The sequence below is a fragment of the Pan troglodytes genome, chromosome 16 (genome assembly GCF_028858775.2).
Source record: "Pan troglodytes isolate AG18354 chromosome 16, NHGRI_mPanTro3-v2.0_pri, whole genome shotgun sequence".
Classification (NCBI taxonomy): Eukaryota; Metazoa; Chordata; class Mammalia; order Primates; family Hominidae; genus Pan; species Pan troglodytes.
Window position 1 is genome coordinate 72,530,416 of NC_072414.2, and position 27,076 is coordinate 72,557,491.

Sequence of the window (27,076 nt, forward strand, 5' to 3'; positions counted from 1 at the left end):
TGAGAAAGTGCACATGTATCTGCACATTTGTGCAAAAGAAATGCAGTAAGGATAAACCAGAAATGAAGGAGACTGGTCACCTACAGAGGGTGGATGGAACAAGGATGGAAAGAAGACAGAATGTAGTGTAGTGAGAGTGACATTTCTCCGGCTCACAAAACCATAGTGATATTTAACGTGCTCTTATCAATGTCTGGAGTGAGGGGCTGTCACTGTACTTGTGTGACTCTATCACTGTGAACCCTTGGTCTGACCCAGTGTGGAAATATTTGCGTTAAGTGTCATGCAGTGTAAAAGGAAATGTTCTACTTAACAGCACTTGCCTATGAGGTATCAAAAAGGAATGCTTGTTTTCACTACGACAGTTCTAACCAGCTGCAGATGTTTAAGAACCTTGCACTGTGAGGGACCCCAGATACCAGACCCACATTGGACCAAACAGAAGACTGTTTTCTAACCCCTGTGAACAGTGAGGATTGTTTTAACCAGTTCCTTTCTATCTGGAGCACTAGTTTTCAGTGCTTAGCATAACTATCACCAGTGTCTCCTTTCTAGCCCTTAAACAACCCTGACTTCCCCCTACAAGGGGAAACACTGGTTGTGCTCCCTTGCCTGACAAGTTAGTAACCAGCTTCAGTGGTTTTTACTTGTGTTTCTTTTGCCTCAGATGGTCTTTGTTTCATTCTTTGTCAGCAGATAAGAGAGATATTTACATAAGCTGAAAGACCCATATTGGCTTCTTACTGAAATATCCTAAATAAATGTTTTGTCCAAGTTGTACAAATGTACAGAATAACTATTTCCATTTCATCTTCCTTAATTTCCTCTGCATCATCCACAGATGGAGATGATAATGTACCATAAAATTATCAAAAGACATCAGGCAGAGAGAGAAGCAGGAACTGAGTGAGGAACTGGTTAATTCATTGGCTGGCTTCCCAGCCCTGCATGGCCAACACTCACTGTATTTTCGATTGCTTAAATAAAATCGTGGACACTTTTCTTCTTTCCCATTCACCTTGGGCATATTGTTGATGACACAGGTATTTCCCATTTCAGGAATGACCATACCTGAAGAAGACGCTGATGTGGGACAAGGCAGTAAATATTGCCTCGTGGCAATTGGGAGACTCCAGGTAAGAAAAAATTCGTAGCCTTTTTAATCTTAAATGAAGGCTTATTGCCACAAAGTGCAGAAGACTGTCGGTTTGGCTGCCTATTCTGATCACCTGTGTTCTTGGTATTTGTTGGGTTTCGTGTCTCACTCTGTGGGACAAGGCTGAGGCCAAATCTAGAAGAGAAGGGGACTGTGAGCTGTAAGCAGAGTTCTTACTGAATTGAGGGGTTGCATCAGTTCATCCCCCATGCTTGTGCTGGTTGCCACAAACTTGCGTTCTGCTCACATCACATCCCTGCTTAACCCCCTTGACTGTTTCCCCAGAGTCTATGGGATAAAGTCCAAGCTCATCATTACAACCTTATCTCCTTGCCTTCTTCCTCTCTCACATCTTATTCCCACACAGCACCATTCCCCTTTCCATAAACCCCCACCTCTACGGGTGTTCACAGGCTGTTTCTTCTGCCTGGTATTTCCTTGTTCTCCTTCTTCTCCTTTCAATGTTCCTTATCCTCCTTATCTGCTCATCTTTCAAGACCCAACTAAAATGTCTCCCTGATCTTAGTCTAAATCGATCCTTCTCTCCTCCCTACTCTCATAGCACTGAGCTCTACCCTCAGTTACTCTTCTTTCACTGTCTGTTGCAGGTAGTAAGTTGAGTGCATGCTCATCCCCGCAAGCTCCTCAAGGCCAGGGAACGTGTCTTTTATTGTGTGAAAGTTAAATTTGCTCAATGTCTGGCACACACAGTAACCACTCATTCAACTGGACTGTTCATTCTCCCTAGGACATTGAGGGTCTTCCCCATGCTGAAGAGGAGAGACATACTAGACCTTGTTCAGATACACTAATCCCTGATTTCCTAGTTCTGACCATTTTCAGACAAATGAATAGGTAATTTCATCCATGTATGGGTATTGCTTGCACATGGGTGAAGAAAGAATATTTGGGTAAATTCAGTTCACAAATATATATGCTCCAAGTATTTTAACTAGTTCCTTAGGCTCGTTTGCCATCCTTAGTAAAGGGAAGGTGGGGGAAGAGAAGGGGATTAACATTTATTGAGCACCAACTTGAGCAAATGCCAAGGTTTAACATGCAATATCCCTTTTAAGGCTCACAAACGCCCTGTGAGATTATAGGTTTTATTATTCCCATTGGTTGATAAGGCAACTGAAGTTCAGAAATGTAAAGAAAGTGGCCAACTGTTACAGTTAAAGATGTGACCAGGGATAGATATTTGAACACTTTAGGGTCATTGTACTAAATGACATGGAAGGATCTTTGAAGTGAAATGCACATGGATTATTCTTCTCATCTCTGTCACCATCTCCATCTCGTCTCTGTCAACACCACCTCAACTGTGGATTTTCCCCATCCCAGGTGACCAGCTCTCCTGTATGCATGGACATGAATGGGATGTCGGTGCCCACAGAGTTCTTATCCCGGCATAACTCCGATGGAATCATCACGTTTGTGGATCCAAGATGTATCAGTGTGATTGGCTACCAACCCCAGGTGAGTAGATAGTTTTGAGCTCATGGCAATTGACTAGAGATTTAATTGTTTTTAAAACATTCTTACTTCATTTGAGATACAACACAATGGCCATGTGGAGAAACATCATAAAGATCCATATACCCTGCCTAGATAGAACGATAGATATCCTTCCAAGGCAAGAAAAGACGTTGTAAACACTTGTGCCACTTAACATGGACTCTTTCTTCTTTGCCCTCACTGTTATGTTTCTCTAGTTGATTTTTCACAAACTGGAGTTAAGATGTTCTATTAATAGGGGATCTCTTATTAATATTCATTATAAAGCTCATTAATGTGGAAGACCCTGCAAAGCCTGGTAAAGATGCCTACCTAATTTTGCCTAACCTCTTGTTTCTCAAGTGCATTTGGAAACCTTTTTTTGTATAGGTGGCACGTCTTTAGGTCTGTGTTCTAGACTCTTTTTTGAAAAGTCAATGTCATAAGAAACAAAAAGGCAGGAGCAGTTGTCCTAGATTAAAATAGACCAAAGAGATAAAATAATAATATGCCACATAAGGGCCTTAATTGTGTCCTGGGCCTCAAGACATATTGATAGAAAAGACATTTAGGAGACAATTGAAATGTTAATATGTACAGAATATTGGGTGATGTCATTGAATAATTATTGATTTTCTTAGGTTTAGTATAGCACATGATGGCACATTGTCGTTTTGTAAGATAATCTCATTTTTATGAGATACATGCTAAAATACTTTGAGAAGTACCATGATGTCCACAACTCAATTTCAAATGGTTCAGTAAGAAATTAAGTATATTAAGTATATACATGCATATGTATGAATATATACACATATATGAAGAAAAAAATGCAAATGTGATAACATATTGATAATTATTGAATATACATAAAGGATATATAGCAGTTTATTATACTATCAACTTTTCTGTAGATTTAAATTTATTTAAAAATAAAAAGCTTTTTTATAAGAGAAAAAATATTTATTCTGAGGAACTAAGTTTGGGATATGTAGATATGAGTATTTTAATGACGTGTATTTTAGGACTAGAAGCAGTTCAAACCAGAACTATTAGGACTCTGCATATAATTCTGCATCTCTAGATTCATATAAACCTTGAGATTCTTGGATGAAATAAAGGGAGAAATTGATTTGTTTCCAAATTCACCCCAACCTCTGATGGCAGCCAGACCCATTTATCTAGTGGCACCTCCCGGGGCATCCAGTTGCTCCTTGGCACACAGATAGGACTTCCCCTCCATTGCCAGTGTCAGCATTCACTTAGACCATTTGCTGATTTGGATTGCGATCTATGAGTTAGTTTAAATCTTTTGCTGTTTAAGACACTTCCTGGCCAGGCGTGGTGGCTCATGCCTGTAATTCTAGCACTTTGGGGGGCCAAGGCAGGTGGATCACTTGAGGTCAGGAGTTAGAGACCAGCCTGACCAACATGGTGAAACCCTGTCTCTACTGAAAATACAAAAATTAGCTGGGCGTGGTGGCGGGTGCTTGTAATCCCAGCTACTCAGGAGGCTGAGGCAGGAGAATTGCTTGAACCCAGGAGGCGGAGGTTGCAGTGAGCTGAGATCGTGCCATTGCACTCCAGCCTGGGGGACAAGAGTGAAACTCCATCTCAAAAAATAAAAAACATAAAATAAATTTTAAAAAATACACTTTTAACTGGACCACTTTACTACAACACTTTTGAAGTTATCCGTTAACAGTTTATCTTATTCTGATCAGTTTCATTGTGAAACACACTTTTGTTTTGGGCTAATGCTATGTCCTTTGAATGTAGCATAGACTAATGATGATAAATAGATAGTAAACAGGCTTTTAACAAGTACAGTTATTTTATGATAACCTCATTTTTTCAGCCACAGGAGAGCTACAATTTCCACATTTAAACAATTCCAGTTTTCATAAGCAACACATCTGTCCTCAGGCTATCATTTTGCTTTCTTTTTATGTTATTAAAGTATGTTTATTGCAGTTTGCCTCTCCAAGACAAACAAAAATAAAATTGCATTCTGAAGCTACTGATGTAGTGCCTTAGCAAAATTAGAAATGGATATTGAGCATGCCAGAAGAACTTAGAGTGAATACCAAGAAGCCAGTTCTCTGACGGCTCCCAGGGAAATTTTGCACTCACTTTTTCAAAAAATCTGGGGTGGGACAGGCTAAAGGAGATGAGTTAAAGGAGATGGAAATGAACACTGTTGTATCACAGTGAGTATACAAATAATTACAAATGGATCTGGGATTATTAAAGCTTGTCTCTTTTATTTAGGATCTTCTGGGAAAGGACATTTTGGAATTCTGCCACCCTGAGGATCAAAGCCATCTGCGTGAGAGCTTCCAGCAGGTACATACTGCCAGTGCCCACTTAAAGCTGATGCATAGTCTGGGCACCTGTGGATGTGGCTGGCAGGACATTAGTCCTACTATGTGCCAGGCAGGCTGCAAGGTCCTACCTATGGCCTCACTCAGGGCCCCTGCTAGGAAGTCACTCACAGTCTAGTAGGGAAGACAGACACACATCAATAAATACGTACTATGTAATAGGAGGAGAACTCTAAAGGGTCATGAAGAAAAACATTGCAGAGCACAGAGGCTGGAGAGGTTAACTGCATGGGGAAGAGGCAGGAATTGTTCCGGGGGAGAGAATAACTGGGATGGGTCTTAAAGGATGAGCATAGAATAAATGAGTGAACATTCTAGACTGAAGGGGCAGCCCTAGAGATGCAAAAGGGAGAATCCTAAGCAGTTCCTAGTGGCTGGAGTGACACTGGCTGACTTGGAGGAGGTGGGCAGTGGTGATAAATGAGCCTGGTACAGCCAAGTTATGAAAGGCCTCTTAACCCATGCTAAAGAACATAGATTCTCTCCTCAGTCATTTAAAGGTAAGTGAGGGCTAGGTGTGGTGGCTCATGCCTGTAATCCCAGCACTTTGGGAGGCCAAGGTGGGCAGTTCACTTGAGGCCAGGAGTTCGAGACCAGCCTGGCCAATGTGGCAAAACCTCTACTAAAAATACAAAAATTAGCCAGGCATGGTGGCACGCACCTGTAGACCCAGCTAGTTGGGAGGCTCAGGCAGGGGGATAGCTTGAACCTGGGAGGTAGAGGTTGCAGTGAGTGAAGATTGCACCACTGCACTTCAGTCTGGGCGACAGAGTGAGACTCTGTCTCACTCACTCACTCACTCAATCAATACAAAGTTAAGAGACCGGGTGTGGTGCCTCACGCCTGTAATCCCAGCACTTTGGGAGGCCAAGGTGGGCAGATCATGAGGTCAGGAGTTCGAGACCAGCCTGGCCAACATGGTGAAACCCTGTCTCTACTAAAAATACAAAAATTAGCCAGGTGTGGGGGCGGGCGCCTGTAATCCCAGCTACTCTGGAGGCTGAAGCAAGAGAATCGCTTGAACCCGGGAGGCAGAGGTTACAGTGAGCCAAGATCGTGCCATTGCACTCCAGCCTGGGCGACGAGCAAGACTCTGTCTCAAATAAATAAATAAATAAAAATAAAATACAAATAAAGGTAAGCGAGGATGACTTTGAGGATTTTAGGCAGAGCAGTGTTTTGAAAAACCACTTTAGTAGCCCAGGTTTGCAGAAGAGACAGGTGGAGGAAATAACTGGAAACAAAGACAAGAGGCTTTAAAATTGTCCAAGTAAGAGGTGATGTGGCCAGAATATGGGCAGGAGCAGTGGGAATTTGAAATAGGGGGCAACTTGAGGAGACAGTTGTTTGATGAGTGCTGATGCTTTGGATAGACATGGTGAGGAGAGAGAGGGATTTAGGATGACCTGGGAGCCCGAGAGGGTGGCCACCCGAGTAACAGTGTCATGCACATCGTGACTGTTAGCTGCTGTGTACCGAGCACCTACTGTGTGCCAAACATATGGGAAGCCTTGTCCCATGCACTATTAAATCTGCACAGTAGTCGGAGGAGGTAGGCATCATCATCTTCATGTTACAGGTGAGTGTAGTGAGGCTTGGTGACCTAAAAGCACCTTCCCGCCACACAGGTGATGAATGAGAGAACCAGGATTCACATGGAGGAGTTGCAGCTTCCTGAGCCCAGGTTCAGCTGAGGTGAGAGAGAGAACACACCTCCTCTCTCCACAGGGTTCTCACATCTTGCTTCAGCCCTAGGAAAGAATAGAGCAGGCAGTGTTCTATTCAAGTAAAGAGGCCCTTGAGTTACTTTTCAAGAGGGAATAATAGTTTGTCATGCCTCTGAGAAAACATGTGCTTGACATTCTGCCTTACAAGTATCTAAGAGTGGGCCTCTCTGACCGCCAAGCCTTCCTATTGAAGGCGTTGCTATGTTTGCACAAATTGACACAGGACTCCAAATTTATGCCACGTATGTGGATAGAACTCTTAACCCCCACTCCTCCCTGCACACTCTGCTCGTTCCTTTCATAACATCAGCCACTCCTGGCTTTCTTCCCACTTCTGGCCTCCTCTGCTGGTTTCTCCTCTTCTGCCTTCTTCTACAAGCCATGATGGATGATGCCCCAGGGATCTCCCCTTGGCTGCCTTCTCTCCTCCCTGTGATGTCTCCCTGGATAATCCTACCCATGGGATGACTCCAGCCCAGACTGTCCCTCCTGCTCCACACTTGCTTATACACCACTGGGGTAGTAGCCCACTGGGGTCTACTTGAGGGTGGACAGTGGGAGGAGGGAGAGGAGCAGAAAATATAACTATTGGGTACTGGCCTTAACACCTGGGTGATGAAATAATCTGCACAACAAACCCCTGGGACATGAGTTTACCTATGTAACAACTGGCTGCTACTCCACACTGCCACATGAATGCCCCACAGCCCTCAAATGCAGAATGCCTGAATCCTTTCCCAGCCCCTAGTCCTCCTCTCATCACCATCCACCTGTTTGCCCAGGCCAGAAACCAAGAAACATCCTTAGCTCTTCCCTCAATCCCACTCCACACATTCAGCCCCTCCTCTCTTTCTTCTTTCCTACCCCCCTGAACCAGGTCACCCCATCTCCCATTCTGACCATTGCAGTCATTTCCTTGCTGGTCTCTCTGCTTTTACTCTTACTCTACTCCAAGCCATTCGGAAGACATAAATTAGGTTTTGCCACGTCTTTACTTAAAACATGCCAACAGGGCATTTAGAATCAAATCCAAGCTCCTTATCATAGCTTCATGCTGTATGTATACCTGGCCCCATCTCATCCTCATGTGGACACTACTCTTGAGTCACGCTGGCCTTCTTTTTGTTCCTTGAACATGATTTTCCCAACCTCAGGGCCTTTGCACATGCTGTTCCCCTGAGGGAATGCCTTTCCTTCACTCTTCACATTACTGACATCTTATCCTTCAGCTTTCCACTCATGTTGTCTCAGAGATGCCCTCTGTGGTCACCCTAGCTAAGAAAGTCACCCCAGCCTCCTTCTAAGTCCCTTGTTTTCCTTCATAGCAACTATTTATTTGTCCATTGGCTTGTTTGCGGGGTTGTTTTTCTGTCTTCCTTACCAGAACCTGACCTCCCTGTGGGCAGACTTCATTACGTCTGTGCTTTTTTTTTTTTTTTTTTTTGAGACGGGGTCTTACTCTGTTGCCCAGGCTGGAGTGCAGTAGTGGCACAATCTCGGCTCACTGCAACCTCCACCTTCCAGGTTCAAGTGATTCTCATGCCTCAGCCTCCCGAGTAGCTGGGATTACAGGCCTGTGCTGTCACGGCTGGCTAATTTTTGTATTTTTAGTGGAGATGGGGTTTCACCATGTTGGCCAGGCTGGTCTCAAACTCCTGACCTCAAGTGATCCGCCTGCCTCGGCCTCCCAAAGTGCTAGGATTACAGGCATGAGCTACCGTGCCCGGCCTTCATGTGTGCATTTGATCCTAATCTTCACCACTGAGTGTAGAGCCCTGTACAAGGGTGGCTCTCAACAAAGCAATCTAAATGGATCAAAACCCATAGCAACTGACTTTCATTTTGGAAAAATGTGAAATTGGAATGGTTAAGCATTGTAAGGGGATGTGTTTTTGTGCCATATGTTTGCTGACTATGTGGAAATTATGATAAACTTTGCATCGTTTAGCAGTCAGGTTTGGGCTGGGTGGGCTTTATTTTTGTGGGTTAATGGAAATGGAGCTTTAACAGTGGTGGGGGCCTCCATTCTGTGCCCAGTAACTGGCCAGACCCATTTCATTATCTTATGTAATCCTCAAACCTACACAGTAAGTGTTGTCTTCCCCATTTTTTTCACAGTAGACACTGGGAGGTGCAGTTGCCTGCCCCAGGTTACAGAGCCCAGGCCTGTCTCCCTCCAATGCATTCAATCACAACACCACACCCCACACATGGGCCTCTCCATCCAACAGCACATCCAAGGCTTCAGACTGCTGATGCTGTCAGAACCGGTTGGTTTTGAAAAGACAAAGAAGGAATTTAACATCTGATCCCACCCTGATACCCAGCTTAAGTAACTCTCACTCTGTGAGCAGCCACCACATTTCTCCAGCGGGATGGGAGGCCGAGACAGCAATGCCGGCAGTCCCGGCCCCAGCCCCAGACCCAGACCCAGCCCCGGCCACAGGGCACTGTTGGCAGCGGCCAAGCAGCCACAGGGACATCCTGGAGCACACCGCACCTCGGCCCCGTGCTTGTGTTCTTTGGTCTCCGGCCACTGACAGCCAAGGTGGGGGTCAAATGTTGATAAAGGGAAGTGGCTTCCTCTTGCAGAAGCAGGAGGTGGCTACGTCAGCTAAGAGCCAGCTCTTGAACTCTGGATTTAAACAAAAGCACTTGAATAGCCCAGACAGGAGGCCCTTAGAACTTGATTGTTTGTGAGGAATTTGAGTTTGAGGGGGTGAGAGGGAGCCAGCCAGGAACCGGGAAACTTGCCTCTGCTCTTGGATTCCCTCTCCAGGCAGTTTACCTATAAGTCAAAAAGAGCTGAACTCTGTGAAAGTGAAAGCAGCCTCCCATCTCCCCCGTCTCCTCTCCACTCAGGCACCTTCCATGATGATGAGGATGATGAAGGGGGCTGTTTTTATGAAGAGCCAGGCTAAGCCGGGTTTTACGCTTGGCCTTGGCCATCTACTGCATTGCACCTGGGTTAAGCACAGCCACGTGTATCACCCTGGTCTGAGGGCCTGGACCATGTCACCTGCACCATGCATAGCCAATCCCCCATCACATCTCAGGTTTCCCAGCCTCCCAACATTTGCCCATTGCTGTGCCTTCTGCCAGGAGAGCCCTCCCCACACATCTTCACTTGCCAACACTTTACCCACCTTCCAACTGTGTTCCAAACCCCATTTCCCTCCAGGAGCCGTCTTCAGATCCTGACTGCAGGTCATCTCTCCTCGCCCTCCTGGTAACCCCATGGCATTTCATCTTGTGTTTCTGTAGTGGCAGCAAGCATACTGTCTCTGGGTTACAGTTATCTACACATTGATCCTTCACCTGCTGGCTGAGAGGCTCTTTGGGGAGAGAGAATGTGCATTGGCAGTAGGGATTTATGCAAAGGGCTTTGGGGCCAGGTAGATCTAGGCTTAGGATCATAAGGCTTTAGGCAACATATTCAACTCCTTTGAGGCTCAGTTTCCAGGTTCACAAAATCCTGTTATGGGGACTGCTTGAGCTAACATGTCTAAGGTGCTTAGCCTATAACTTGGACCCAGGAGGGTGCAGAACTGCCCGCTCCCTTGTTCTGTTCTCTTTCCACAGCTCCTAAGGCTGAGCTTCCCTTTCCCCAGCTCCTAAGGTCGTGCCTTCTGTGTGCTAGTTGCATGGAGCTAACAAATTTCACACTATCTCGGGCATTCTAGTTAGAAGAAACAAACAAAAAAAAGGACCGCCCTTCCTGTGCTTCCTCAGAGTGCAGAAGATGTGGGTTTCAAAACGTGGACAGTGACTCCCTATGTCCCCTGTTTTTGGTGCAGACACAGAGAAGTCCCTCTTGGTTGCTGACCTGAGAGGCACATGGCCTTGACCTCCAGCCCCAAGGGGAAACAGCCAGGTTGCTGTTGGGGCTGCAGATGTGCCTGGCCTTACTTACTCTGCAGCTCAGCCTCCTCCCCTGTGGTGTCAGGGACAGCCTCCCACCCTCCCAGAGCTCTTGGTTTGGTTTATTTATCACTCAGGGATTTCCCACCAGGGAGCCTTATCTGACATCCGCAGGCTCAGATCTTGTCTGGCTTCCCCTAGGGACAGTGTGGAGGGAGGATGGCCAGCCCCAGCCATGGGGCCAGCACACCATTGAGTCCCTGCGGGAAGTGTGCTCTGAGAGCCTGCTCCTTGCAGGGCTTGAGGATAGAGATGGGGTATTCACAGGTGACCAAGATGTCCCTGTCCCCATGCTGCATGCAGTCTGGCCAAGACGACAGACACCACCGAAGAGTAGACCACAAGTGTGGCGGGTGTGAGGAATGGGTGAGTCAGACCTTCCCTGATCACAGGGACCAAGTCCCCATTCTAATCTATGGTCACATTGTGATCTCTCAGTTGGCAAACCCGACTGCCATGGCCCAGAGATTTACCAGCCCTGATCTGGGGTCTGCACATGCCTGTGGAGGGGAGAACTCCTGCTCACTGTATTTTGTGCCAGGGCTGTAATCACACCCAGGCCTAGCCCCACCAGTCATTTATATCCCTTCTTCCATTTGTGCCTTGACCATGAGAACCACACCCGAATGCTACCTTCTGCACATATGCGTGCGTATTTCCGTGTCTGGTTTGCTGTGTGTGCATACAATGTATACAGCAGTCCCCCTTATCTGCCGTGTTGCTTTTGACAATTTCAGTTACCAGCAGTCAACCACAGTCCAAAAATATTAAATGGAAAATTCCAGAAAGAACTCATCAGTTTTAAATTGTGTGCTGTTCAGAGTAGCATGATGAAATCTTGTGCCTTCCCACTCTGTCCAGCCTGGAATGTGAATCCTCCCTTTGGCCAGTGTATACACACTATGTTCGCTACCTGCCCAGTAGTCTCTTAGCCACCTCAGTTATGAGATCAACAGTATCTTAAGACTTGCATTCAAGTAGCCCTTATTTACTTAATAATAGCCCCAAAGTGCAAGAATAGTGATGCTGGCATATTGGTACAATTGTTCTATTTTATTATGAGTTGCTGTTAATCTCTTACTGTTTCTAATTTATAAACTTTATCATAGGTGTGTATATATAGGAAACAGCATAGCATCTATAGGGTTTGGTACTATTCACAATTCCAAGCATCTACTGGGGGTTTTGGATTGTAGCCCCCTTGGATAAGGGGGCACTGCTATCTATTTTATTTATTCTTCTTCCTTCTTTTTTTTTTTTTTTTGAGACGGAGTCTCACTCCATCACCCAGGCTGGAGTGCAGTGACGCAATGTCTGCTCACTGTAACCTCTGCCTCCTGGATTCAAGCGATTCTCATGCCTCAGCCTCCCAAGTAGCTGGGATTACAGGCATGGGGCCTGGCTGGTTTTCGTATTTTTAGTAGAGACGGAGTTTTGCCATGTTGGCCAGGCTGGAGCATATTTTCAATAGAACAAAGAGGAGATCTGTATAGCCAGAGGGACAATCTTGTGATTTGGAAATGAGATCTTGCTTCCCGTCCCAGCTTTTCCACCAAAGTTGTCTGATCTTGGATGACTTATTTAATTTCTCTGAGTCTCAGTATTACCAGCTGTAAATAATAAAACTCATCTTACCAAACTCTTATGAGGCTCTTTCTGAAGCAATACATTTGAAATCGTATTACAACATCAAAGTGTCATACATAGAAACTTATAAATAAATAAATAATCCATAGAAAGTGATCATTTCATTACGTCTCCTACCAGAGTCTACTGACTCCATTTTACAACGTTAAGCAGGGTTAAGCATCTTGTATGTTGCAGTAGCAAGAAATAAATCAATGAATACAATGTAGCTACATACCTGAGTGAGATAACTTGGGGGTGAGTGGAGAGCACCAAACCCAGAGTACCCTAGCAACCGAGGCAAAAAGAAAAACACTCTGGCTTGCAGAGTTTTCATGATCTCATTTGTAAAAGCTAAATTAAAAGTCCTGCTATAAAGCAGGCATTGAGTGGTTGCTTTCTCATACCGTGGTTACAGAATGACCCAGATGCAGCACCCCATTTCACCAGAAGGTAGACGGAGGAGTTCCCATTGCAAAACTGCTCTCCCTCTCTTACTGTCTTTTAGCCACAATGCCCCTATTCTGAGGTCCTGCTGGCCCCTGCCGCAACCCCACTGCCTGCAGCCTCTCCCTCCTCCCGTTTGGCACCGTCCTTCCTCCTGCTGACTTCCTTCTCCAAATGTTTTCTCAGGTGGTTAAGCTGAAAGGCCAAGTCCTGTCGGTCATGTATCGATTTCGCACCAAGAACCGGGAGTGGATGTTGATCCGCACCAGCAGCTTCACATTCCAGAATCCCTATTCTGATGAGATTGAGTACATCATCTGCACCAACACCAACGTCAAGTACGTACACTGCCATTTCCCTCTCCTGGAATCCACATGCGCTTGCTTGGGTCCAGAGCTGGCAATTTTATTTGGAGTTCTTTCTCCCTGCCGGCTCTCCCTGCAGCTGGAAATCCCTGCAGGATTAAGAATAGAGGAGACTGTAGGTCCCCATCACTGTCTCCCTCCCATGTTCCTCCTTCTCATTTCCCTCCTGATTTGTGAGAAACAAAAGAATGAGTGATAATCATGACACTCCCTTCCCTTCGGTGCAAGGTGCTCCAGTTTCTGCTCCTCTTTTCTTCCCCCTGAGCATGGACCTCAGCCAACTGGAGCTCTGCTGGGCCCCGCCTTGTTGCTCCCTGTTGCAGCAGCTGCTTGTGCCTGGTTTCTTGGTCCTACCGAAGCCGGGGGTGGAGGAAGGGAGGCTGAGCCTCTTGGCAGCTCTAGGGAATGGGACAGGTGGCCTGGGTGTAGGCACCTCAAGGACACATGATTTCCCTGCTGCCCAGCCGTGGAAGCATTCCTCCCTGCCCAGGGTCCGAGGATCCCAAGATCTCTGCTGGAATCACCACTCCTGTGTTCCATGCATGTTAGCAGACCTCACACCACTTCCTGGCTGTGCGTCCTTGAACAAGTCACTTCATCTCTTCACCTCCCTCATAAGGTTGCTGTAAAGATTAAATGAAGTCAAGCTACAGGCCAGACACTTGGTTCAACTTCCAGCACAGTGAGCATGACCTTGAACAGGTCATGCCTCCTCTGCATTTAATCTCAAGGAAATACAAGGCCAAGGAACCAACACAAAGACATTTGGACAAAAGGATGTCCAAGCAAACGCAAGCATGTGGAAGCCATGGCCAGTGTGTCGGGAGGACTGTAGCATGCAAGGGTATGAGATGAGGCTGGCATCCGGAGAACTGTCCCCATGTCTCACCATCGTAGTCAGTGGCACCAGCATCCATCATTTTCCCCAGTTCAGCACTCAGTCGGGGGACCTGTTTCCAACCCTACCACCTCTTCTTCCTCATCTGCTGACATCCCTTCTCAGTAGCCTCCCTGGGATTCTGAAGCCTCCAGGTGGTCACCACAGCCTACTGGCACTCTCAGAACTTGCCTGGCTCTGCCCTCTGTTGCCGTCTCTGAGCCCCTTGGATTTGGGAGTTCCCATCTGGGCCGCACAAAGTAACCTTCTTTCCAGGCAACACCACCCTCTGAGTCCTCAGCCTCTGCCCTGCTCCTGGGTCAGAAGTCACAGAGCTGGACAGACAAGCCCATGAGAGAACCCTCAGAGGGCCAATGACCTGGATTTTTTTTTAAATTTTAGATTCAGGGGGTACATATGCAGGTTTGTTACTTGGATATATTGCATGATGCTGAGGCTTGGACTTCAGCTGAATCCATCACCCAAAGGGTGAATATAGCTCCCAATAGGTGATTTTTCAACCCTTCCCTCCCTCCCACCCTCCCTCTCTAGTAGTCCTCCCAGTGTCTATTGTTCCCATCTTTATGTCTGTGAGTACCCAATGTTTAGTTCCCACTTAAAGGTGAGAACACGCGGTATTTGGTTTTTTGATTCTGCATTCATTCACTTAGGGTAATGGATTCCAGCTGCATCCATGTTGCTGCAAAGGACGTGGTTTTGTTCTTTTTAATGGCTGCATATTTTGTGTCATTTATGTACCACATTTTCTTCTTCTTCTCCTTTTTTTTTTTTAAATTGAGACAGAATCTCACTCCGTCACCTAGGCTGGGGTGCAGTGGCACTATGGGCTCATTGCAGCCTCGACTTCCTGAGCTCAGGTGATTCTCCCACCTCAGCCTCCCGAGTAGCTGGGACTACAGGCACACACCACCATGCCTGGCTGATTTTTTTGTATTTTTAGCAGAGATGGGGTTTTGCCATGTTGCCCAGGTTGGTTTCAAACTCCTGGACTCAGGCAATCTGCCTGCTTTGGCTTCCCAAAGTGCTGGGATTACAGGTGTGAGCCACCATGCCCAGCCCACGTTTTCTTTATTCAGTCCACAGTTGATGGGCACCTGGATTTATTCCTTATCTTTCCTATTAGGAATAGTGTTGCAATGAACCTGCAAGTCCAAGTGTCTTTTTGGTAGAACAATTTATTTTCCTTTGAGTATATACCCAGTAATGCAGTAATGGGATTGCTGGGTTGACTGGTAATTCTGTTTTTAGCTCCTTGAGAAATCTCCAAACTGCTTTCCACAGTGGCTGAACTAATTTACATTCCCATCATCAGTGTGTGAGCATTCTTTTTTCTCTGCAACCTCGCCAGCATCTGTTTTTGTTTTTGTTATTTTTTTTTTCACTTTTTACTAATAGCCATTCTAACTGGTGTGAGATGGTATCTCATTGTGGTTTTGATTTGCATTTCTCTGGTGATTAGCGATGATGAGCATTTTTTTCATTTGTTTGTTGGCTGTTTCTGTGTCTTCTTTTGAGAAGTATCTTGTTCATGTCCTTTGCCCACTTTTTAATGGGGTTCGTTTTTTTCTCATTGATTTGTTTAAATTCCTTGTGGATTCTGGATATCATGTCTTTGTCAAATGCATAGTTGGCAAATATTCTCTCCTATTCTGTAGATTGTCTGTTTACTCTATTGATAGTTTTGTTGTGGTTGTGTTTGTTTGTTTTTTCTGTGCAGAAGCTCTTTAGTTTAATTAGATGATGACCTGCATTCCCACCCCAGCTCCCAACTGGGCAAGTCACCTACTCTTTCTAAGCCTCGATTGCTTCATCTGTAAAATGGGGAGAATGACAGAACGTACTGGCCCAGAAGCATAGAATTTTTCTGCAGATTCTGCATGGAGCTACTGCATATGAAGCACTCTACTGTGATAGCAGGCAGAGTCGGCCCCGGTAAATGTGGTCTGCAGTAACTATCACTGAGATTGTCAACAGCACCAGCAGCAGCAACCCTGCCACCCTTTGCAGCGACTTGGCAGTTTCTTGGGCCAGCTCTTGCCTGCAGCCCTAGATTATGTTTGGTCTCCTAAATGCCCTGCCTGCCTTCTTCCTCTAACTCTGGGCAGATCACCTTGCCTTCCAACAAACAGAGACACCAGGACCCTCCTGGTGATTCTCTTCCTGTTCATGAGTGTATCTATCTCAATGCCCTCCTCTCCTCCATTTCTGGCATCTAGCAGAGGCAAAGCCTCCTCCTTCCAGGGCCAAACTCTGCACCTTCTTCATCTCCCTGCACGTCCCTGGACTCCCGTGACCCTCCCTTCTTGTCTCATCCTCCTTGTTGGCTCCTTCTTGGGCTTTCACATAGGCACCTGACTTCCTGATCTCGGAGAATCCCTGTCTGGCCAACCCACCAAAGCTCCCCTCCCACCTGGCCCTGCCAGACGTATCTGTGGGAACCTCCTTCTTCACCATTCATCTGTTGTTAGCACCTTACAGCCTGGCTTTTGCCCTGAAGGTATTGAAATTGTTGTCCCAGCAGCCTCAGATAACTCATATGAAATAACCTGTTCTCACTGGTCATTCTACCCAAACTCTGTCCAACCAGCTCCTCTTTGTTAATGTCACCCTTGGCTGACTTGATATTCTGATTCTTTTTTTACCTTTGCCTTCTAGTCAAGACTTTCTTGGTTGTAAGTAGAGCAGGAACAGATGTACTAAGTCATAGTTCCAGGTGTGCAAAAAGATAATACTATTTTACTATTTTCTATTCTGATTTTATCTAGTGAAACTCAGTTAGCTTGGCCAAATTAAGGATGTTTTATTGTCTCACTTCTCCCAACATGGGAAAAGGGTGGTTCTTCTTTACTCAGGAAGCAGAGAGGTACCACCTCTGTGCCAGGCTCATGTGTGGCCTGGCCTTGAAGAAAATAGGGAAGCTTGAGAAACGGGAGTAAAGGTAAGCAGGGCTCAGGATTCCATGGTGCTTCCTTTGTTCAACAGATGGGTTATGGAGGGTGCTGAGCATGGGCCTTTCAGGAGCTCTTGAGACAGGGTAACAGGATGTGCTCACTGACCTGAAGGAGCCAGGTGCAGGGCGGTGAGAGCCCCAAAGGGAGAGGAGGAGGAAAACACCAGCCTGGATCTGCTTAGCATCTGTTCAAGCCATAGCTTTGTCCCAGGCTCATACCTCCTGTCATGGCCCCTTGCTCCAGCCACTCTAGGCTAAGACTTGAGCTCCCATAACGTTCTTGAGCTCCAAGAACGTAAGAAGGGGCAGACGGGAGGGACAGGTAGAATGCAATGGGGGCAGAGAATAAATACTTCCCCGCAGGGCCTCGGAGAAAGCATCCCCAGGAGGTAGCACTGCAGTGGGGTTTGCAAGAAAAGTAAAGATCCGCCTGTGAAAACCAACCCCCTGGCTGAGGTTTTGCTTTATTTTTCTGAAAGTCAGGCAGCATTGAGAAAACAGAAAAGCCATCTTGTACAGGGGGTGGCCTACGTAGTTCCTCCAGACAACTGCTCTTACAGCTTGTGAGGTTACACGGATCAGGATGCCCCCTCAGGACACAGTTACACCAGAAGCCTCAATCTGTGTCTCTGAACTGAAAGGTCCTACATTGGTGAAGTTGGTTGGAAAAGTCTACTGTGGACGGTAGAGGGCAGTGACAACCAGGGATGTGAACTGGCCAGCTCTTTTTCGAATTTGTGAGGCGAAACTTTGCCAGCAGTAGGCAGACTTGTTATGGAAAGATCCTTAAATGCTCTGTGCTGAGGGGAGGGGATGGCGAGGGTGGAGTGTGGGCAATTTGCAAGCTCGGTTGCTTTCAGTCAAAAGCATCCAAAAGAAACTTCCTGGAGAAATTGAGTGTTTAATGTCGAACATTTGTGTAAAGCCACTACAAAGAAGACCTCTTTATCATCCTTGCATTTTTTCCTGTTCCATCAAATATGGAATGAGGTCCAGAAAAACACAGACTGATTTAACGTGCTGGTCACACACCACAACTTTGAAACGTGCCTTGGCATTGGGGGGCCAACACTCATTTGGGGCTGTTTGTTAGCTTGAGTCATTTCAGCGTTTTTACATGGGCATGACCTAGCTGCTGTGCTTTCTTCATTTCTGACATCTTTTTAGGGAAGTGATCTGAAGTTATCTCTTTGCGTCTGTTCAGGCCAAGTCCTATTTCCTGTCACAGCATTGTTCCATCGTTGTCATAACCACACCTGTTGGTCGTGCTCGTGTATGTGTGTGTGTGTGCATGTGTTTTTAAAACCCCAGAATGCCCAGAATCATGATGGAGTCTCTCTCGAGCTGACTCACCATCATGTCTCCTTTGTCATGCTTAGCAGTGGCCACCTGGTTGGTCCTAGGCAGGCAGTGGAGCATAGGGGTGGGTACAAATGAAATCAAAGGAAGGCTGCATTCCTGGTCTCTGCAGAGCGTAGAGGCAGTAAGGGGCTGAAACAGCCAGTCACCAAGCCCCAGATCTGGGAGCTATCCTGGATCCCTCCCTCTCATTCGCCTCAAGAGGTAACCTGGCACAGAACCAGAGCCCCACAGGTTCTACCTGCGATTCTCTCTAGCGCATCTCGTCCTCTGCCTCTTTGGCCCTGCCTCAGTTGAGGCCTTTGCCGTCTCACAAGTGATCATCGGTCTTCCTGACCATCTCCCCTGCCTTCCATCAGGCCCCTGCTGAGCCAGTCCACGTGGCCCAGGAAGTGAGCTCTAACACACACACACGCACGCACACACATGCATGACTGGACCATGCTGCTCCCTGCCCCGATCAAATCAATTCCAAACCCTGTAACAAGCATTTCGAGTCCTTCACAATAGGCATGCAGATGGTGCTCAATCAGGGTGGATATTATTAGCCTCCATCCCCAGACGCCTCCCAGTGTGCTTCCAGCTACTCCCAGGGACATGATTCCAGCTACCTCAGAATGCGCGCTTCATGGCTTCTTGCTCACTTACTCAGGCTGAGTAAAAACCCCTGTCCAGGGAGCATCAGGGAAAATTGACAGCATCTGCCCAGACTCCTGCACCTCGCCGGCAGGAAGCCGCGCTTGATGCATTCACTTTCTACTCCTCAGCCGTTATAGCCCAGCTAATGGAGGGCAGCACTGGCTGCGGTACGAATCCACTTCCCTCGCATGTGCTGTCAGTCAGTTTTCTCCTGAGCAGCCCTGCTTTCTCCTTCTCTGGAATTTGCAAGCACACCGAGGTTTATTTTTATACCATTGCCGTGAAATGTCTGAGAAAACTCCCCAGGGCTCTTCTCAGGATGGGGCAGCCTGCAGGTCAGCACTTTCTCTTCCACACATGCTCAGCTATGGAAGCAGAAACCCAAAGGTTGTGGGATGGAGATGCTGATGTTCCGACCACAGAGCCAGAGCAGTTAGGGTCCTGGGGATTTGCCAGCCATACCTGCGACCTAATTTTTCTGCTTCCCAGTGAAAGGAGCTTTTTCTGGTCTAGGAGCCCAAAGAGGAACAGAACTGAAAGCAAACCCCCGGCCTAATACCGAGAACCCTTATCACAGCCTTTATCCACATTAGAAACATGGGCCTTCCCCAAACACAGACCTGCACCAAGGTGTGTGAGTGGAGAGGGCTGGGTTTGTGCCCCACTTCGCCCCTTGGCCAGGCATCCGGGGCACAGCTACACAACTGCCCACAGTGGTCCCTGTCCTGTCTCTGAGATTCTGGGCCTGGGCTGGGCACAGCTGAGCTGCAGGTAGGAGTGGTTGTCATTTCCTGGAAAAATGTTTGTGGGTTGAAGGTTGGGCTCTAGGAAAGGGGTAGAGAATGGTTCATGGATTGCTGCCATCATGGGGAGTTCACTGCTTCAACCCCACAAAAGTCCCAAGGAACAGATTTTTCTCTTTCCTGTGGCTCAAGATGCCCAAGGTACTAGAAAGGGAGACGTGGAATAATTGTCCTTGTTATAGCCATGGGTATTTCTCTTGGGCTGGGGCAGCAGCCTAGGCCAGAGTAAAAAGACTGCAAGGTCAACAGCCAGACAGACTTGGGTTTGAGTCTTATGTGTTCCATATTCTTGCCATGTCACCCGGATGTACCCTTTACACATCAATTACATTCTAGCCATGTCGCCCTGGATGCATCATTTACATTCTAACTGTTACTCTGGACCCATAGTTCACACCCTGGACACTTACATCTACACTTTCATCATATGTCTCAGTTGCTTTATCTCTAAAATGAGGATACTGCAGAGATGTGAAAATGTTGACAAAGTGCTGGCCATCAGTCCTACATTCAGTGGAAGTTGATGGTGCCCCCAAGGTGTGAATCAAAGCAAAACACAACAAAAGCCATAAAGTAAGAATAAGAGAGTATAGAAAATAATGCTTTTTTTTTCTATTGATTATACTGATTCGTTTTTCAATTTCTGAAATATCAATTTGTTTGGAAAATTATTTCTAGTGCTCCCACTTTGCTGGTCTAACAAGTGTGGGCTGAGACTGCCTGGTGGGAGATCACATGCTTTTGGTTTTATCCTTTTCCTTTTATCTGGGCTCCCACACCGACATTAGGAGGCAGACTGTACCCTTGGATAGAACCTTGTTCTTCCTGAGGCGTCATCTTAACTCACCACACTGTAATTGATTGCCCACGCCTGTCTTTCCCTGGAGACTGTCAGTTCCATGAGGGCAGGGATCTTGTGGGTTCTGAGTCATCGGTCTGTCCCCGGTGCCTGGCAAAAGAGTTCCGTACAGTTCACTGAATGAATGACTCTTCTGGGCTGAATTCGAAACAGAATGTTCTCAGGGTCCTCCAACTGGGGTTCCCTTCAAGGAGGCCTTCCCTTATGGTGGGGACACACACACAACAGGGCCATCAGCACAGACGGCATGGCCAGAGGAGGAAATGGCGTTCAGATCATACATATTTTGTAATGCCGAGTAAAAGAGTTTAGAAACAGAATCCAACTTATTTTGTGTTTCTCCAGGGGCAGAAGTTGTTCCCCAGATGAAAGTTATAGGGAGGTACATTTCAGCTCCTTAGGGGTCAGGCTTTTTATAAGTATTTCTGTCTGCAAATGGATCAGGCTGCCCCAAAACGTAGTGAGCTCTCTAGCAGAGAAAGTCAAGCAGAGACTGACCAGTTGCCTGTCAAAAGAAATGATGCACTGGGGGTTGCTGTTATCAAAGGAGCTGTGGACCAGATCACCTGTGTGCATTTGCTTCTTAGGAGCTGAGGAGAGTTGGTAAATAGCAATGCATCTTTTGTGTAATCCAAACAGCCTACACTTGGGATGAGAAAATCTAATCTTGCTCAGTCTTCACCACTTACCAGCCTGGTGATTGTGTTTCTACCACACACAGTTGGTGCACCCTCTGCCTTGCCTGTTTGCCTGGGAGGAAGATTGAAGTTAACCATTGTGGAAAGGGCCAAATGGGATCCCTTGATCTCTGTCCTGGTTAAGTTTGGCCAGTGGAGTGACTGGCTGGAAACAAAGGAACAAGAGTGGAAGAGTAAAAGGTATTAGGCAGCCTTGCTCACCACGGCTCTCACAGGTCTGATAGCTGCTCACTCCCCCTGTCCCTTTGGCCCTAGGGATGGTCATGGCTTCCTGTTGTTGCTAGCCTAGGGGCTCTTCACCATCCTAGTATAACAACTATGAAAGCTTTTCCTTTCCCAAATGGGGCAGACAGCAAAGCACCTTGAAATCAGAAGTATCAGTTCAGTCCTTGGCTCTGTTCTGTGATAGCCACTTGCCAGTTGGCCAACCTTGACAACCACTTAACCTCTTTGAACTTCAGTTTCTTAACTTTAATATGGGGGTAAAGTAACCACTCTGAAAGCTTAGTGTGAGGATTGGATGAGATAATGTAAACACCTGTCCGTTTATGGCCACACCTGTTATGTAGCCCCTTCCCTAAACCTTCTTTAATCATCCCTTTTGAGGGTACCATCTATTTTCTGCAAACCTCTAGCATCTCTGGGCCTCAGTTTCCTCATGCGGAAAGGGAATTAAAAAAAAAAAAAACACCTATTTCCAAGGTGACTGTGAGCCTAAGGTGAGTTAGGATGAATGCAGGCACCTAGCAGGGGGCCAGGGTAAATGCATAGGGGGGGGTGCAGGTGTTACCTCTGCCTTCCTTCCACGGTGGCCAAACACACCACCTCCTCCTGGATGGGGGCCTCCAGATTCTCACCAAGCCTATGCTTTTGCTGACAGTTACAATTTTGTTACAGTTTTTGTTACAGTTTGTTTACAGTTTTGTTACAGTGTTCCAGCCATGCATTCCTGGTGGTTCCTCCCCAGGAAGCTGGTCCACCTTCCACACCTGCTCCTCCCCACCAGCCACTTCCTCATCGTAGATAACAAAGGCTTCCTCTCCCACCCTCCCCTCTCTTCCTACCCACAGACTATCTAGCCAGCCCTCCTTGCATCCCAGACCCAGATGAGGGGAGGTGGCCTGTGGGCAGTTCCTCCATGGGGTTCCCCACCACCCGGTCCAGGACACAGCCATGGGTGAAAAAAGTGGGACCACGAACATGTCAGAGGAGATGCGCTGTGATCCTTCTTGTTTCAAAATAGACAGTGGATGTAAACAAAGGAAATCCATAACCTTCCTAATTAATGCACACACTTGAGAGATTGTTTTTCTTGGTGTTAAATTTTGCTCACCCACATACTGTTTGTGGCCATAATTGCAGCGTGCATAATATATTGTGCTGCACTTGAACTTTTCCACAGCTTTCATCATACCTTCCTGTGTTTCCAGACGATCTTCACAGTGGTTGCTGTCAGTGCTGTGGAATAGTTACTCAGGAAATTAATATTCAGGATTTACAAAGTCACTCCCAATTACAGCCAACTTTGCATGGGTAGCTCTTACTTCCTTCCACTGAATAATTTCCTCACTACAGCTCAGCAGCAGGATGACCACCTGGGAGCGTGTGAGCAAGTCCACAGTCCCTCATCTGGGTCACCATAGTTTTCCGAAAAGGTCGTGCCATGCACACTTCCCCAACACCGTGTGACCATGGTAGTTTCAATGCAAAGCCACCATGTGAAACATATTTTTACCAACTTAGCAGTTGAAAAATTATACTTCAAAGGTGTTTTAATTTACATTTATTTTGATTATTTTAATGGCAAAATGTTTCCCTGACTTGTTTATTGTATCTATTATGTATACGTTATTATAGGTACATACAGTACATGTATGTTTGTCCTTTTATTTATTTATTTATTTTGCTTGAATTGCCTGTTCATATGCTTTAAATTGATTGCTGGGCTGGGAGTAATGTCTGTTAGTAATTTGAATTGCATAGTACCACTAATAATTTTTTGCCTGTCCTTCTTAATGATATTTACAATTGAAGAGGATCCTGTCATTTGCCCCATTTTTAGGCTCTGAGCTATAGAGTTCACTTTCCCTTGAAAACAATCCAGTTTTTAAACTGAAAGCCGCCATTTCCTCCAGCAAGTCCTTTTCTTCCCCATATGGAGCAGGCAGCAAAGCTCCTTGGAGTCAGAAGTATCAGGTCAGACCCTGGCTCTGTTCTGTCATAGCCATTTGCCAGTTGGCTGACCTTGGCAACCACTTAACCTCTTTGAACTTCAGTTTCTTAATTTTAGTATAAGGGTAGAATAACCACTGTGAAAGCATAGTGTGAGGATTGGATGAGATAATGTAAACACCCGCCCGTTTATGGCTAAGTGTTAGCTGAAGCCAACTGCTTCATTCAGCATTAAACCCAACTGCTTTTCTGAATTTGCCTTAAAGTATTTGTTCTGCGGTATCTTTTGACCCTGCATAAAATGAAGTCACACGTCAAAATTGGTTTCTTAAATAGTTGAGTTTGGTAGCCTAAACATGAAATGCAATGTCTGGAGTCTTGATTTAGGGCATTAAAAATAAAATAATTAAAAATGGAAAACAATGTAGAGATCCATCGGGTATCACCCACTCTGCCTCTGAGGTATGGGAGAAGTCCTGGCTTAGCCCTATTGTCACCCCTTCTGTTCTTCATGACCCTCTTTGTTGTCTTCTTGTTTCACAGGCAACTTCAGCAACAGCAGGCAGAATTAGAAGTGCACCAGAGAGATGGATTGTCATCGTATGACTTATCCCAGGTGAGTTTCTGGAAAACCCTTTCCCTGTTGGAATTGTCTCCAGCCCAATGGACTTGGGACTCAATTCAGCCCTGAGCTTGAGCCCCTCAACACAAAGGATTGCCCCATCCCCCCACTACAATGGAAAGAGCAGACCTACAGGTCACCTGGGGGTCTGCTGCTGTCACTCCTCCCTATAGAACTGAGCCATGAAGAATGTGTACCAGGTGAAGAACCAGGGGCCATAGTCAACCTAAGGGCTGAGGGACATTTCTGAGGACCATGCGTGAACTGTAGTATGAGTTTACTCAGAGGCCAGCAAGAGCAGCTTCTGATCCCCTTGGGCCCCTTGGCTTCTTGGCCATTTCCCTGCCACTGCCTGTGTCCTGTTCTTCCTCAATGTGCCTCTTCCTGTCATGCTCTGAGCCTCCCTCTTCACCGGCTCTGTCTCCTTTCCTTCTCCTATCTCCACATGATGTCTACTTTTCCTGATATTTAGAGTAAGTTGATTGTTGTTCATTTCTCACTCTCTCTAAGAAAGTAATCAGTGTGACTCTGCTGTCCTTCCTCTGACCTTCAGTTCACCGCCCCCTAACCCCCTCACTGGCTTTTCTTGGCTTTCACATATAGAAAAGCTTCCCACCTGATAAAATGTTCCAGCCCAAAATGCCAGTGATTCCAGAGGGAGGGGGCTCTGATGAAGGAGAGCCGGTGGCTCCTGGGGACGCATGTTCTGTGCCTTACGCATGAGTTGCTGTTGTGTTTTATTTAATGTGCAAATAGGTCCCTGTCCCCAACCTACCAGCCGGTGTTCACGAGGCCGGGAAGTCCGTGGAAAAGGCGGATGCAATCTTCTCCCAGGAAAGAGATCCTCGGTTTGCTGAAATGTTTGCAGGAATTAGTGCATGTAAGTTTCCAAATGGTACTGAGGTTTTGAGAGTGTGGGTTTACAGTTGCTTTCAGGCCATCTACAGACAGCTACTCTTAATAAGAGGGGGCCATGGAAGGTGAGTTTTGAGTAACCATTGCAGGGTATAAAAATACACGAGTTGGAATGGATTCTGTCTACTCCTGGCCTTGCCTCTTTATACCAGTTACCCAGGGTAACCAACCTGGGGCCTGGCATCTCATCATTAAAATTTGAGGAGTTGGAACAAATGAGCTCTATTGTTCCGTTGTGCTGTTTGTTTTATGAAGCCGAAGACATGTCTCTGTAAAAAGTTGCAATTCAATCCCTAACACACAGAGGACCACATTTTAAAATCAAAATGTGCGGTAAAAAAGAGAAACAAAAATGATCCTCTATCCTACCACCTGGATATAACCATTTTTAACTTTTTAAAGTATGTTTTTTCTATCTTTTTCTACACATATATATTCCTTTTTTACGTGAAATTGAGCTCACAGTAGCTTAGTTTTTTCACATGACAGTTTATTATGAACATATTTCCAGATTATTAGACAATCTTTTTTGGTCACTTGTGTAGAGTTCACGTGATTAATCCTCTGTGGTGGTCATTAGGCTGTCTACCTATGTCAGCATTGCCGTTAGAGGAGATGGTGCGGTTCTAACTTAAGGCATCACATGGGGCTGGCATGTCCAGCTGCCTCACCCTCCCACTCAGATTACCACTGAGATTAACAAAATATAAAATTTGGGAAGATCTTTGTTGGTTCCAAAATCAGAAAAAGGATTCTATTTTCATGTGGTCAAGGAATTTTGACAAGATACAATGGAGTCAGGATGAGTTGAAGGGAGAAACCAGGTGGCTTGTGAAGAGGAAACATGGGGAACTCTGTCACTGGAAAAGAAGCCCAATCCTGTCCCCTTGGGGCTAACAAGCTGAAGACAGTGAGGCCCGAGGCGAGGACAGACAGGCCTGTGGAAGGTGGGAAAGGAGCACACCTCAGCCCTCCTGATGCCAGCATGTTGGTGGAAAGTCAGAGCGTCCGGGTGCTGCAGCTGCCTCCCGTGAGGGCAGCAGGTGCCAACACAGCACTAAGTCCCGTTGTCAATACACAACAAAAAACAGACCCCTCAGCACAACAGGGGAGGAGCCCCCGGCTCTTGGTTCCCATGGCCACCCACCCACATCAGTATTTCCTCGACTTTTCTAGAGAAATATCATCTCATCCAGTAAGAGGAGACAACAGCACATCTAAAAGGTTTTTTTCTTCTCCAAATAAGCCTGAAATATTTGGCCAGAGACCCATAGCGTCTCAGAGAAATCCAAACATAGACACTTTTCCATAAAGTTAACAAAACAGGAAAAAAAAAAAAAAAAGACAGACAAGAAGAAAGAAGAGGGGGAAAGGGTCCAAAGGAAGGAATGAGAACAAATGTCCTCATTTGGAAATGAGTTTTTCTGATAAAGAGGAGACGGTTCAAAGAATCTTCAGTATCTCTTCTCTAGGTGATTCCAGGCCATCCTGCATGTCTGAGAATGAGTTATTTGAGGTGGGGAAAGTGATGTTTAATAAAATGCGTCAGTACAAAACAGGCTAATATTGCAGAAATCCAAGTCAGTGAATTAGAAAGAAACGCAAATTTTCCCAAAATACAAAAACTTGGGTTTTCCAAGTGAAAGAGCTCAATGAATACTAGACAAAAATTTCAAAGAAACTCACACCTAGACGTGATCTGTTGTATTTACTTGTTTAAATTTGAAGAAAGGAAGAAAAAATCCTGCAAATGTTGAGATTTAAAAAATTACCTTACCTACAAAGAGAAATCTTTATTAGCCTTCCCCAAGACATTAAGTGCCAGAAGACTTAGGAAGGTGGTGGCGGTGGGGCGGGGGGCGGGGGGCGGGGGAGGGGGGACACAGGAATAAATAGAGAGTTTGGAAGAATATATGACCCTGAAATTTTCCACCAGCCAAGCTGCTTTCCTATTTGGAAGACAACAGAAAGATGTTCACAGGCATGCGCTATCTACATATTCTGCTTGCAAAAAAAAACTACTTGGAAAATTGTACTT

General features: G+C 46.1%; 1 protein-coding gene across 6 annotated transcripts in view; it reads left to right on the forward strand.

Moving 5' to 3' along the window:
• Positions 1 to 27,076, forward strand: part of ARNT2 (aryl hydrocarbon receptor nuclear translocator 2) — a 196,941-nt gene that overhangs the window by 145,692 nt on the left and 24,173 nt on the right. For all 6 annotated transcript variants that reach the window (XM_016927276.4, XM_016927280.4, XM_016927281.4 and 3 more), the window contains exons 9-14: positions 1,060 to 1,136; positions 2,501 to 2,635; positions 4,925 to 4,999; positions 12,945 to 13,096; positions 24,045 to 24,117; positions 24,880 to 25,003. In XM_016927276.4, coding sequence (XP_016782765.1) covers positions 1,060 to 1,136; positions 2,501 to 2,635; positions 4,925 to 4,999; positions 12,945 to 13,096; positions 24,045 to 24,117; positions 24,880 to 25,003 — 636 coding nt within the window. The remainder of the gene's footprint in view (positions 1 to 1,059; positions 1,137 to 2,500; positions 2,636 to 4,924; positions 5,000 to 12,944; positions 13,097 to 24,044; positions 24,118 to 24,879; positions 25,004 to 27,076) is intronic.